This window comes from Moschus berezovskii, chromosome 9 (genome assembly GCF_049115385.1).
Source record: "Moschus berezovskii isolate FMDL1 chromosome 9, NW_MosBer_1.0, whole genome shotgun sequence".
Classification (NCBI taxonomy): domain Eukaryota; kingdom Metazoa; phylum Chordata; class Mammalia; order Artiodactyla; family Moschidae; genus Moschus; species Moschus berezovskii.
Genome location: NC_142468.1, coordinates 63,797,724 through 63,813,074, shown reverse-complemented (window position 1 = coordinate 63,813,074; position 15,351 = coordinate 63,797,724). Strand labels below are relative to the sequence as shown.

Here is a 15,351-nt window from a genome sequence, read left to right as displayed (position 1 = left end):
CATAGAAAGATGGATATCTTCTTTACACTTTTTCTGAAGCTGGAGAGGTGATTAAATGTTAAGGTTTCAAAGTATTTACTTCTTTGCATAGTAAGATTAGAGAGTTAAGGCATTAACCAGTGAGTTTTCAATGATGACGGAAAATTAAAAACTTAAATGCTTTTTGAAATATCAAGCAAAATCACATCATTATAATTGAGCTCAACAGTAAATCATGAAATCACAGGGAGCAGGAAGAAGGCCACATTGAATCCCAGCTGCTGTGACTGGAGGGATGTTTGTTGGTGCGACACAGGAAATCATCAGAGGATAAATAGCCTCTGAGTGAAAAGCCTGCAGCCCACTGGGAGTTATTCTTGTCTTGGGTAAAAAGGGGTAAGTTTCTAAATCCAAAACTTTTCAGTGATTCTGTCATTATATCATTTACAATATGGCAGGGAATGGTCAAAATGGAATAGAGCTGTGCCTCCTTAGGAAATTATACTTACAGAAACCTACATATGACTAAGAATAAAATTAGCCCCAAATTGAGGTTTGATTAATTATGGACTAAAACAGAGAATTTTAATATTAATACAGCAGCTCTGAACAACAACAAAAAACGGGTACAGGCAATATAGTCCAGTGTGAAACACAAACTAAACAAAAATATAAGTGAATACAAGAATATAGGTGGTGTTGGAGAAGACTCTTGAGAATCCCTTGGACTGCAAGGAGATCCAACAAGTCCATCCTAAAGGAGATCAGTCCTGGGTGTTCATTGGAAGGACTGATGCTGAAGCTGAAACTCCAATACTTTGGCCACCTGATGTGAAGAGCTGACTCATTTGAAAAGACCCTGATGCTGGGAAAGATTGAGGGCAGGAGGAGAAAGGGATGACAGAGGACGAGATGGTTGGATGGCATCACTGACTCGATGGACATGGGTTTGGGTGAACTCCGGGAGTTGGTGATGGACAGGGAGGCCTGGTGTGCTGCGGTTCATGGGGTCGCAAAGAGTCGGGCATGACTGAGCGACTGAACTGAATTGAACTGACAAGAATAAGAGAAAAATCACAGCAATAGTGCAGAATAAGCCATTAAAAAGAAGAAACAAGTTCAGAACCAGGATAAAAACCATAACTATACAACTTCTTGATAATAACTTCACTAATTCTGATATATACCAAGATAAGACTGACAACTCCAGAACTACACATCTACTAGACCTGTGCGTGTCGCAGAGTCTACTTGTGTGCATATGCTTAAGTGACATGCCCAGCAAAACTAGTATTGTTCATTCCATATAATGGGCAAAATTACTTTCAACTAATAATTTTGTTGTCTGTTTAAAGTCTTAAGTAAAGATGACCTCTTGGTTGGTTACAGTACCTTACCAACATTCCCAACCATTATACAGCTAATAATCCGATACTCAGAAAACTAATCTGAAGAATTCTTCCAATGTACTTAATTATGTGAATGGGTATTATCAAGTTGAATTATCTTTCACCCTTGCAAAATAGAAAATAGTGTTTACCAAGGATAATTTAAATTCATTGTATACAAAAATGCACTTCTTAATGGTATATAAGGTCCCAGACTAATCATTTAATTCTACAGATACTTTTTTTTTTAATGACTACATGACTAGATGGGAAACAGCAATTTTAGTCACTCACTTTTGGGTCAGTTCAGTCACTCAGTCATGTCCAACTCTTTGCAACCCCATGGACTACAGCACGCCAGGCCTTCCTGTCCATCACCAACTCCCACAGCTTACTCAAACTCATGTTTATTGAGTCAGTGATGCCATCCAACTATCTCATCCTCTTTCGTCCCCTTCTCCTCCTGCCTTCAATTATTTCCAGCATCAGGGTCTTTTCCAATGAGTTAGTTCTTCACATCAGGTGTCCAAAGTACTGGAGTTTCAGCTTCAACATCAGTCCTTCCAATGAATATTCAGGACTGATTTCCTTTAGGATGAACTGGTTGGATCTCCTTGCAGTCCAAGGGACTCAAGAGTCTTCTCCAATACCACAGTTCAAAAACATCAATTCTTCAGCCCTCAGCTTTCTTTATAGTCCAACTTTCACCTCCACAAATGACTACTGGAAAAACCAAAGCTTTGACTAGACGGATTTTTCTTGGCAAAGTAATGTCTCTGCTTTTTAATATGCTGTCTAGATTGGTCATAACTTTTCTTCCAAGGAGCAAGTGTCTTTTAATTTCATGGCTGCAATCACCATCTGCAGTAATTTTGGAGCTCCCCCAAAATAAAATATGTGACTATTTCCATTGTTTCCCCATCTATTTGCCATGAAGTGACGGGACCAGATGCAATGATCTTAGTTTTCTGAATGTTGAGTTTTAAGCCAACATTTTCATTCTCCCCTTTCACCTTCATCAAGAGGCTCTTTAGTTCTTCTTCGCTATTTGCCATAAGGGCGCCATTGGCATATCTGAGGTTATTAATATTTCTCCCAGCAATCTTGATTCCAGCTTGTGCTTCATCCAGTTCAGCAATTTTTTTATGTACTCTGCATATAAGTTAAATAAGCAGGGTGACAATATACAGCCTTGACATACTCCTTTCTGAAACCAGTATGTTGTTCCATGTCCAGTTCTAACTGTTGCTTCTTGACCTGCATAAAGATTTCTCAGGAGGCAGGTCAGGTGGTCTGGTATTCCCATCTCTTTCAGAATTTTCCACAGTTTGTTGTGATCCACACAGTCAAAGGCTTTGGAATAGTCAATAAAGCAGAAGTAGATATTTTTCTGGAACTCTCTGGCTTTTTTGATGATCCAACAGATGTTGGCAATTTGTTCTTTGGTTCTTCTGCCTTTTCTAAATCCAGCTTGAACATCTGGAATCATGGTTCATGCACTGTTGAAGCCTGACTTGGAATTTTGAACATTACTTTGCTAACCTGTGAGATGAGTGCAATTGTGCAAATACACAATAAATCTGTGATAGCTTCATTTAATGATTTATTCTCACTTTATCTGGTTTTATTTTAAATTATCAATTACTTGCAGTCTTACAAATAAATCCCTATTTTTCCCATTTGGATGTATCATTTTTATAGTGCTATTTTTCATTTAGTCTCAAAATGGCATCATATTGAGACTATTCTTGCTCCTTGATACAAAAGGGATATTTATACACATATTTGAACACATATAAATATACTCATTATGGTAAGGTCAGGGTGACATTAATAGTGTCTGGAGCTCATAAATGAGGAGGTATACCAGCTCCCCACACTGAACCCCACCCCCACCACTAAGGAGCAAAAGGACAAAGCCCAGGGTTATGTGAATTCAGAGGAGAATAGCCCAAGGAGCAACTCAACCACAGAGGTATACAAAAGAAAGGATCAAATGGCATTCTTGTCACATATGAATATTACATACATATTTAAAATATACCTCTTGAGTTATTTTCTGTTTGACAAATGAGAATTATTTTTTCCAGATTATAATTGCTTGCTCTCAGTTACTTCCTGCCCCCTTACTCTGTTCTGAGAACTAAATGGCACTCCTACTAGAGTCCAATTGCTGCACCTCTGAGTGTGCCTTTCTAAGAAGACAGAGGACAGTCGCAATGTACTCTCCCTTTCCTCCAGATATAAAATGCAACCATACTTTATTTTTGCTGTCATTTACATTTTCCTTATGTAACAGTCCTCTTTCCTAAAAGTTTATTAGATACAGAAACTGAGGGGTACAAAGATTAAGAAAAATTTTTTTGCCTGGGGTCATGCAGTAGAGCAGCAGGTGAATGAAAAGAAAGCCCAAGTTCACCAAGAGTTTTCAACCACATCATCCTTCTCTGAATGAGAATTTTTTTAAAAAATAATAATAATAAGAGCACATATCTCTCTTTTCTTAAGGGCAATGAATTCATCTCAGTGGCTGTACATCTGTAAAGAACATGATGTTTTAAGTCATTCTGGACTCCCAGTTCACTGCTTCTAAGTAGTAGACAGTCTAAAAGAGCTTTGATAAGTCTTTGACTTTAACTCCAAAAGGATCCCCTATGTAAGTTCAAAGCTCCCCAAGACTGACTCGAATTGGGGAGGGCTCAGTATCCAACAGGAACTTAAGAGATAACTGTCTTATCTTCTGATAAGCATGTTAGGTGGATTCACATTGAACACACACAAACCTAGGAATCTGGTGGACATAAACACCTCAGCAAGTTTCAGGGTATTATCCAGTAAAATTTATTTCACAGATTTTACAAGCTTTGGGAAGGGAGAGTTACCAAAGGTTAAAGGATGGGCACATTTTTCTAGTTGGAGTAAACTTTGGAGAAACTGCTTAGGCTTAATACTAGACAAGTGCTGGAAAAGACTCTTGAGAGTCCCCTGGAGTTCAAGGAGATTAATCCAGTCAATCCTAAAGGAAATCAACCACGAATATTCACTGGAAGGACTGATGCTGAAGCTGAAGCTCCAATACTTTGGCCACCTGATGCAAAGAGCCAACTCATTGGAAAAGACCTGACTCACTGGAAAAGACCCTGAAGCTGGGAAAGATTGAAGGCAAAAGGAGAAGAAGGCGGTAGAGAATGAGATGGTTAGGTGGCATCACCAATGCAATAGACATGAATTTGAGCAAACTCCGAGAGACAGTGGAGGACAGAGGAGCCTGGCATGCCACGAGGAAAGCCCCACATACAGTCTATGCGGTCGCAAAGAGTCAGAAACAATTTAACAACTGAGCAACAGCAACAAAGTGCAGGGTTATTATTCTTTCTGCCCCCTGTTCCTGCAGCTGGAATCCATGCTGTAGCATTGCCCTTTCCTTCCTTTTTTACCTATACACCGCCAACCTACTTGAAAGATTCAAATCATGATGTACCAGCTTTTTCAAGTTTCCTCCAACCATGGCAGCTATTAGTGCTTTCTCCTGTCTTGGCACGAATGGTTGTATATTTCTCAGAGTCTTGATTTTTTTTCCACTTGGCTTTATCTCCTCAATTAACTTGCAAACTCTGAGTTCATGGGGGCCTCCAACTCTTCAGTAATAAGTGGACCTGAGGCGAGGCCTAGATTCAATTCACAGCTCTGGAGAAATAACAGAGAGAATGCCCCAATGTTTAATCTGTGTCTTATCTCTCCTTATGTACAATCTCTGCTTATGTACAATTAGCAGGTAGGATAATCTGGTTCACTGGGACTATAGGCCCTATTTAAGAATCCTTCATTCTTCCCATTCAGGAGAACAGAAAAATTTCCCTGAAGATCCCTTTTTGTCAAATGGTAGCCATTTTTTTTTTCTTCCTCTGACATGAATGAACAGAGTTCTATTTAGTTAAAAAATTTTTGTTTGCTGTTTTGCTGTCACTTAAAGGGCAGATACATTTTTCCAATGCTGCTTTCAGGCCAGCATCTGATTTCCTACTCACCTCTTTGAGATTTCAATGCCCTTTGTGCTGTCCTTTAGTACTGTGGGAAGCCTAGCTATGAACCAACCCTTCCTCTCTCAGATATATATATGTATTTCCCTTTCCATGGAGTCACTCCATTGTTTTTTTATCCCTCCCACTCTCATTACAACAAAACAGGACAAGAAATATGCTGCTTGCAGATATGGTAGCATGTCACATATCTGACCCCATCTGCCAACCACATAATAGTCTTTGGTACAGTTTTGTCAGGAACAGTAAGAAACTGATGTCTCCTATTCTTATGCAAAGTCATAGAGGTAGCTTACTAAAAGAATAAGTTACATCATAATTTCTAATACCTTTACTCCTACCATAATATGTCTTTAACTGATAAATTTATGGTAAATGTGTAACAGCCAAAGGAAAAAAAAATGTTCCTAATATTTGAAATCCTTTTCTGTGATTGTGAACTCCTGGGGAATGTACGATCTGGATTATGAAATGGAAATCATCTTTCTTCCTGAATTCAATCAAATACATCAACAGGAAAGGAAATAAAGTGTTTTAAAACAAAGATTAGAAATGGTATCTTGGAAATAGTATCTTGGCATAGTAGCTTGGAAAAGTAGTAAGAAATCAATATAAAAAAGCTTAACTAGAATCAGTTCAAGGTGGTATATTTAAGAACAAAAATGGAATTGTACTGGCATAAAATGGGAAATAACTAAGTGCATACCCCAATAAAGAAAATGAGGAATTTTAACAAGATGGCAAAAAGTATCATTCCACCAAATAAGTCTGGACTGTGGAAAAAGAGTTGTGAAATTTCTTTCTGTAAAGAAAAGTCACAAAGAACATAGGACCACTGTCTGACTAGCATAATACAAAGCTATTGTGTCATAAATTAGTGAGATGATTTAATGCCATCATAAAGTCTCTTCTTACTTGCAACTTTATGATTTTACAGAACCAAAAGTTTATTAATTGGATTTGAAAATAAAAATAGGATACAGTGCTCTATGAATGAAATCATTTATTTAGTCTGCTCTAAGTAATATATTTACATTGACAGTCACTGAAGGAAAGAAATGAAATTTCATTTTGAGGGTCTATTCAGTTAACGGCAATTACAGTGAAGCTAAAAACGTTCACCCTATTCATACTTGAAATTCATTCAGTATAATACTTTGCTTGTCCTTCCAAAAAGCCAAAAGGGAAAGTAAGATCTTCCCCAATTCAACTGGGAGCTGATAGCACATTCCTTTAGTTCACTGCAGCTGCCAAGAGCTCAGTTCCAGGACTAGGAGGGTATAACTGGCTCTTTGCCTTAGATTTTGTTGATTGCAAGCCTTGAGCCTATCTCTTCCAAGACTCTCCCCAAAGCATGAGAACCAGGCCTGAGAACCTGAATGATGAATTATCTTTATAGTTGGAAAGCAACCCAAGATCATGGTTCCTAACACTATCTTAAGACATAAACTGAACCCATAGGCTAATGCAATTAGCTGCATCCCCCTGAGTCTTACCCTAGTCACATTAAAAAAGAATACAGAGCACATTTTTTTCCTGAAGAATTTACTCATACCCCATTTCTCAAAATAAGTTCAAGGTAGTTTGCCTTACAAAACAAAAAGAATTTTACAATATCAGTAAGAAGAGTTGGTACCAGAGGCAATAAAATCAAGTGAAGATGATGAAGAAAAATGCATTCCTTGAATTTCTTTTATGATATATATACACCAGAATTGCTTCATCACTAAATTTTTAACCTCTGATTCCTGTCAGGACCCCGGCATCCTCACTGATTTGTTCACTAGAAAATGATTTCTTAGGCTTGATGTACAACCTGGTCAATCTAAAATACTTAACAAATCACTTAGAGGCTTCCCAGGGACAAACAGGACATGAGTAACTAATACTGTATAAAATAATCTGCTCATCTGGCATGTGAATTTTCAGTAACATAAAGAGTAAGGACAACTTTGAATGGACAAAAATCATCTCAAGATACAAATGACACCCTACTTTTTCTTGTGATGGTGACCAAAGCAGTGATGATTAGGGATGTGCTGTGTGTGTGTGTGTGTGTGTGTGTGTGTATGTGTATGTGTATGTGTGTTCTCAGGTGCACACAGGGATAGTGGAGAAGTGGGAAGAGGTGAGAAGGTTAAAGCTAACTGTATATGAAAGAGCTTTAGATTTACTTTTTTAAACAACGTTCAGTAAAGTCTATCCTTCCTCCTCCCACAGACTGACACCCTAAATATGTGTTCCCTGAAGATGCAGTACCTGATCACAAGGTTTCTCCAAACTCAAGCAGGATAAAAATCACAATTCATTGCACCTTGGGATAATCTTGCTGTGAGGATGGCAATATTCTGGGACCAGATATAATGGTCAAATGACCTTCCAGAGCACTTTTATCCCTTTGGGTCAAGTTGTACATTTAGATTAAACCCACTGACAGTCTGAAATATCTTCCAGATCCTTCTTCTCGACCTTATCCTTTGGTTCTCAATTCCACCAATCTTTTCTGTCAGCTACTGCCTGAAGTGTCATTCTTAAAATTTGTGAGAGTAACTGATATTACTTGAATTGAGAGCATATACCTTGCTAATTTGTCATACACGTGTTGATAAATTTATTCTACTTACTGTTTCTAGCACATCCTGCAAGCTATTTATGGGCAGTACATTAACTATATTAAGACAGCAAGTCATCAGTTGATTTGGCTCCCCTTAAAAACTATTCAGAGACATTTACTTGGTTTTTCAGTTGCAGTGGGGATTTGTCCTGCACTGATGCAGTTATAAGGCTTCTCTGGTGGCTAAGTAAAGAATCTGTGAGGATGCGGGCTTGATCTCTGGGTCAGGAAGATCCCCTGAAGAAGAAAATGGCAACCCACTCCAGTATTCTTGCCTGTGAAATCCCATGTACAGAGGAGCCTGGTGGGCAACAGTCCATGGGGTTGCAAACAGTCAGACATGACTGAGTGTGACTAAACAACAACAATGATTATAAAAGCAATTATAATCTTTTATTAACCTCCTTGGAAATTATGAGTATAATAGGTCAGAGGTAAAAAATACGGTAGTTTCTTTTTTCCTTTTTAAAGAAGATAATTGTGAAGTTTACAAGAGATATGACTCTCAAAATTATGCAATTATCAACAGGTTCTCTAAAAATCAAGTAAGACATCCACAGAATAATTTACAAAGAAAGCTTTAAAAACTAGGAAAATACTTTGGATCACTCTGCTCTAAGTATTGCACTAGTATACACATAACTGGGGGTTACATTTTGACCCGGAATGCTAGGTTTACTAGTTTTCCTAAACTTAATGCCATGGGTTTAGTGCAACAAAATTCACAAAGTCAAAAATGGGTACCAGTTCACAGTTCTTTAATGACTTTTTAGTTTCAGTGATGTTTAATATAGTAAAAAAAATTGAAATAAAATTTTACAATTCCAAGAATATTTTACTAAAAACGTTTGACTACAAATAACTTTTTTAAATTCAAGATGGGACAATATATAATTAAGAAAACTGATGCTGAAGACTACACGAATATAGGTATCTACAGGGAAAATATCATTTCAAAAATTGCTTTTTAATAACATCCGAATCACTGGTGAATGGTAGACAGGCAGATATAAATCAAAGGATAATCTTCCTTACCCATATGCCACATATCCACAAATCTCAGCCACTATGAAGTAAGTCTGCTAAGCAATATTCCCAGATAAATGACAATAAGTTCCTAGTTCCACAGCACAATCTTTTATACTTAGGTAGTTCACAAAGGACCAAGCAGATCAAGCACAACAGGAAGACAATTAGAGTTAACTTGAGACACTATAAACTATGCATTAAAACAAATATTCCCAATTACTTTAAAAAATCTGAATTTCATGCTCAGAGTTTTCCAGGCGAGCAGTAGAAGAGTGAGGGGCTAACCAGCTATTTCAAAGAAGAAAAGTCACAGTGATATATTTCTAAATTTTGTAATTAATTTTAGACCACAATGAAATGATTTTGCCTAAACTACCTATAAAATAATTTTATTTCCTCCTGATCCTAGCTACTAGAAGACAAATTTAAGAAGTAATCCTTTGTGTGTACCATGGATGGTTTTAGATCTGCAAATACAGGCAAATGAAGGGATACAGGGGCACAGATTTTTATGCTAGCAAAGTTCCTACCTAGTCTTTGATGTGTCTATTTATAATTGCCCTGCTTTTTTAAATTAAATTATTTTCAAGACTCCTTTTGTAAAATGTTCAAAACACACTTTTTATAATCTTAACTAACTCTTATTATCTATGTCTATTTTACAGCTGATGAATGTTTTACGACTAAATAAAAATAAAATCTTCTCTTCCCCATAAATGCTTTCACAAGTGAAAATAAAGCTGCTTCAGGTTAAGACAGGTCATGGTTTACAAAGTCTAAGCAATGGAATTTTCAGTTTTATCAGTGGTTCTCAGACTTTAACTTACATCATAATCATCATCTGAGGTGAAAAACCCAGAATGTGGGTCCCACACTCTGAATTTCTGATTTAGAAAGCCTGGGAGGGGTCCGAGAATTTGCATTCCTAACAAGTTCCCAGGAGACACGGATGCTGAAGGTTAGGGATACCCACTTTGAGAATCTAACTTCTGTGACATGAAAGACAGATTTGAAAAATAGATAAATATAGTTTTCACTCATCTAATAGCTATGACATTTATAACGACTAGAGATGCTGCTTAATCTTCACACAAAGCCAATTCTATTCCTAGTTAAGTGACTAATAACCACATCAATAGTAAAAAAAAAAAAAAAGAAAGAAAAAGAAGACCACCACCTTCATTACTAGGATCAGCTCAGCAGCAGAAATGCTTCCCCCCTTAATGTCAATCAGCTTGAGCACAGGAACATTTTGATGCAATTGTTCTAGGTTTGTTTCCACTCCTAAATCTTATGCTTTGCCACGACCCAATATGAAACTTGTCAGGGCAAATAATCTAAATGACAAAAAGTGACAGAAAAATGGAACACTGCCTTTCTAATCCAGACAGTTCTAAAACATCCCTTACCCCCACCCAATTGTCTCACTTCACATTATCTCCTACACACACACACACACACACACATATTAAAAAAAAAAAGACCCCTTTGTTTATTTGGGTTAATATGAACCAATGGGAGAGAAATAAAGACTTGGATAAGCAGAATTCAGACTCTCTCAGACTAGGGAACAGCTTCCTGAGAAGGTTTTATCGTTTATCTGCAACGTTGGTCCGTCCTTAGAATCCCAGCCACTCTCAGATGCCAGACATCAGTGTCCAGCAAAAGTCAAAAGAACTCTAAATGAATTCCTGCTGCTCAAGGCCCCACCTCCTACCATCAGCCAAGCGGGTAAGACCTCCGGAGAGTCTGGGCAACTCTCTCCTACATGCAACACCACCACCAGCAAGAAAGCTCTCAATTTCATTCTGGAAAAAGGGAGTGCGGAGAGAGGAGATATTCAGATGCTTAGAGGTGGGGAGAGAGTGAGGATCTCTTGACTAGAGCCAAGGAGGAAGGCAGGAAGACAGGCAAGAGGAGTGGCCGCTGAAGCTCAGCACAGACCAGTGCTCTCCGCTCCAGACCCTCTCCCTCCATCCCCAGCACGGTTTAGCCCTGGACCAAACACCGCGGAGAGAGTCAAGGCTCGGTCGGATTTCGCGCCTCGGTTCGCAAACAGCTGCCCACGGCGCACTTTAGGCTCCCAGATTTCGAGGACTCAAGGTCCCCTGGCATCTGTGCCCACTCCGAAGTCACTTCTAAGGTCCGCGCTTCCACAGACACTCATGCCCTTTGCCCCCGGGCAGCCTCTGCGGTGCTGGGGCCTCCGCCCCTAGGGAAATGGAAATCACAAGCCGGGGATCGGGGTTGGGGGGGGGCGGTTGTTGATGTTCAAATTTCATTTTTTCTGGATGTCGGCCATAGCCTAGATGTTTTGGGTGAGTCTCGGCCTGCTGTCCCCTCAAGGGCTGTTCTCCTAATCTTCCCACCATACCTCAAGAATACAAAAGTTATTTTTCCTTTGTGTCACCACCTGCTTGTCCCAGGAGAAGACGTACATTTCAGTTCAGCTAGAGCCTGGGGATGTGTGTGTGTGTGTGTATCTTTCAGTCCCGAAAGCCAAGGGTGCCAACTGCTGACAGGCAAAGGAACCTGGATTTGCTCTTGAGGACTTAAAAACATCCGAGTTAACAAGCTTGCCCTTCTGTCGATCTTAGCCCGACCAGCCCTGGGTTTTCCAGAGAACTGAGATTGTGTTGCAGTTGCAATGAGCTTGCGTCCTGCCCCGGAGCCGAGACGCGCGGACTCGGCTGTCCGTTCATTCATGCCTTTGCTCATCCATTCACATAAACATGTTCCTTAATTGCGTCTGGCACCGAGAATCTTGCCTGCTATTTTCCCCTCCCAAGTCAGTGCTCATGGCAACGGCTGGTGCAGAATGTAACTCGACTGTCAACCCACTTCCCGAGCCGGAAAATCAAGTCAAGGAGGCATTCCACTCCCCCCTCTCCCCTCAAAGAAGGGAAAGGTGGGAAGGAGAAAGCTGGGGGAGGGGGATGGAGGGCAGAGAGCAATGGGAAGCTCACTAGGGTCACATTCGAAGCTTCCCTTCGGAGGAAACGGCGACACCGACGCCAAAGCCTGCAAGGAGCCCAATCATCATTAAACCCAAGACTGCTAGAGCTCCGGTCCCCAGAGGGGATAAATCAAGTGCAAAGTCACTCATTCGCACGAGTGCGGGGCTGCCGGCTCGACCCAACACTGAACCCGAGCCGAGGCGCTGGGAGAGCGGCTCGCAGCCCAATCCGCAGCGCGCTCGCTGCCTCCTTATCGCTCCCAATAACGTGATGAAGTGTAAATCAAAAGCCACGCCGGGAGGGGCCCCGGAACGGCGCGAGTCGTGCATTTTCGCTCAACAGCCTATCTTTCCTAAGAATCACAAGGTCACGACAGCGTCGCGATTCCACTCACCGTACACTCCTTGGCCAGAGATCCCCTCCAGGAGGACTGTCAGCAGCCACACGAGACCGTACACTAAATCCATCTTCACGTGAACATGAACATATCCAGCCCGGGGGGGTCGCAGCAGGACCTTCTGGAGGCCGGCGGCCAGCCGGGCGCGCTCCGCTCGCGCCTCAGCCGAGACGAGGTGCCCGGGAATCGCTCGCGGAAGAGAGAAGCGCCGTGCGTCCGTCCTTTCCCGGCGGCGGCCGAGAGCGGAGCGCAGGAGCCCCGCACACCCCACACTCATGCACGCACACACACACACACAGACACACACACTCACACAATACCCTGACACACTTCCACGCACGCCGGGCGCCTGGGAAAATCGCAGACGCCGGGGAGGAGCAGGGGGCGTGCTGGGAAGCGGAGCCGCGGGGCGAAGGGTTCTTCAGGGGAGCCGGCTCGAGTCTCCGCAGCGGCGGCGGCGGCGGCGCGCTGGGCCAGCGGCGGGTGCGGGCGAGGGGCCGGGTGTGCCGAGCGGTGCGAGCCTGGCGCGGGCAGCCAGGGAGCAGGAAGTGGCCTCTGACTCGGGGCACCGAGCAGGGGCTTCCTCGCTTGGGTTCGCCTTTACAAAGTAACTCGCGAAGGTTCCCGGAGGAGCGTCAAGCGGCGGCAGCGGCCCGCCGGTCCGCAGTCCGGAGCCCCCAGCCCTGCTGTCTTGCCTTCCCCCATTCCATCAGTTGCCATTGCAACGCCAATCCTGTTACTCGATACAGGCTCGCATCGCCGAGCTGGGAGAGGAGGAAGAGAAGGAGGAGGAAGAGGAGGAGTGGGGCTAGGGGTACGGGGGTGGGGAGAAAGGGAAGGGAGGAGGGGGGAGACGGAGGAGAGGGACCGGCAAGGCACAGTGTGCGTCTGGAGCTCTCTCGGGCACCAGCCTCAGCTGCCGCCGCTGCCACCGCCGCCACTGTTCTCCAAAATAGCCTTGAGCGCCCCGCCAGCGAAGAGGGGGTCTCAGGCCCGCCGCAGCAATTCCGGGAGCCGAAAGCAGAGTCCAGGCACCACCACTTGCAAGAGAGGGAGAAAGCCAAGCAGAGACCGGCTCGCACACACGTCGACGCGTGCCCACCGGCACCGCGCGCGTCCTCTTCGCTTCCGCGCTGCCCCCGCCAGGTGGAGGGATGGGGGCGGCCGGGACAGGCGGGAGTTTAGAGGAGGGAGCCGCAGAAGGGGTTCCCCGCCTGGGCTAACGTCGTGGTGGCATCCGGAGGTGAACGCGAGAGCAGCTGCCTGAGGACGACCCCGGCTGCGGCGGAGGTGCCCGGGCTGGGCGGCGGGGCGCCGAGGGTTCGACGCCGGCCGGAATCCCTGGGTGTGCGCGGGGGTGCGCGCCGCGGAGGCGGAAAGGAGACGGAGGAGGAGGGCGAAGCCGAGAGCGGGCTGCCGAGCTGCCAGGCTGCCGGAGAGGAGGGCTGTGTGTGGTCACGTTGTGCGCTACGTGCTGAGAGCGCGAGCTGCTAGCCGCAGCCCGGCGACGTCAAAGCCGGGTGCGCGGCTCGGTCGCCTTCCTCCGCGCCTCCTCTGCCTCCTCTGATCCTCCTCGGCGCTGCCTTTCTGTGTCAGCCCAGGAGCTCATCAGTATGGACAGCGCCGAGAGGCTCCGCGAGGCCGGCGGCATCGGGCCTCCAGCCTTCCCCGTGAGCCCCTCGCCCCCACCCCCCGGACCTGCGCGGCCGCAGATGCCAGTTATCGTTGCTGATTCCGCTGTTGGCGTCTGCACACCGAAAGGCCGGCTACCACCTTAGACCCCGGGTAACTACAGGACACACCGTCCCCTCCCCGCCGCCCGAGGTTTCCCAGGATCCGTTCTGCTTGACTAGAGGGTAGAACAGGCCACCACGCTTGGGAACGGCACCGTTTCTTCCCTATATCTGTTCTTTTAAAGAGAAATATGGTCATCGCAGCAATGAAGGCTCTTAGGGAAAAACACCTAAGAGTTCAGAGATTAGTATGTTTAATATGCAATGTCGCCTACGAAAGTTAACCGCTTTGAAAAATCTTTCCTCTGAAAGACGGAGTCTCTCGTTGGGGCAGAGCTAGCCCTGATGTTGGAGGAGTTTAAGAAATTCATAGTTACAAAAGGCTCAGGAAATGCAAAACACCTGTAATTTACACTGGAACCAGTGTAGAAATAGTTCACGTAAAATTAATAGGGGGAAACTGGGAATATAAGTAGTGGTTTGTGATTTCTGTAGCCACAATAATTAGTGCTTCCTGTGCGCAGTCCACTTTGTCGAATATATTCTTCACTCTTCAAACAACATATGGATAGGGAAGTGATTAAAATAGCTAAAAACGTGCATTTATACATGTGTTTAAAAAAAAGTAATTGCTATGGAAAATCTGGAGCATAGTATTCATTTATCCGCTCCCATAATAGACTGGTATAACACACTGCGGGTCCCTCTCGCTCTGCTCGGGCTGGGAGGAGTGAGGGGGCAGGGGATGGGGGTGTTACCTCCTAGCACTAGGAAATGAATAGTCCCCATTGTTTCCAACAAGGTCCTTTTCCTCACTTAAGTGAATTATGCATATTATTTTTACTCAGTGTGAGCTACTGTTTATGCTCTGTTTTCAAGTTAAGAGGAACTAATGTTGAGAAGATCCCAAAGGATGCCTTAGTGTTAAGACCCCTTGTTTATGAAATGCCACTTTCAGAAGCAAAACTCGATGTGTGGCATTTGTGAAGTGGAGTGAGTGGTCAGCTGAGATCTGCTCAGTGGTCAGCTGAGGGGGACTGCCTTCTGTTTCAGGATATCAGTCTTTTAGAAGTAGGTCATTCCTGCATACTGTGGCAGCTTCCAGGGTAGTCAAGTGCAACTCCTCTCTCAGTTGGCTGCTAACAATGTGTCTTGTCCATCAGGCATTTCCAGATTTTAGGCACTCATGTTCTGAAATACTACTTCACCTGTAT

General features: G+C 43.5%; 1 protein-coding gene across 1 annotated transcript in view; it reads right to left on the bottom strand.

Moving 5' to 3' along the window:
- Positions 1-13,110, bottom strand: part of MDGA2 (MAM domain containing glycosylphosphatidylinositol anchor 2) — a 962,529-nt gene extending 949,419 nt beyond the window's left edge. Inside the window, exon 1 of the mRNA XM_055436380.2 lies at positions 12,402-13,110. Coding sequence (XP_055292355.1) covers positions 12,402-12,681 — 280 coding nt within the window. The 5' untranslated portion in view covers positions 12,682-13,110. The remainder of the gene's footprint in view (positions 1-12,401) is intronic.
- Between the last annotated feature and the right edge of the window lie 2,241 nt (positions 13,111-15,351).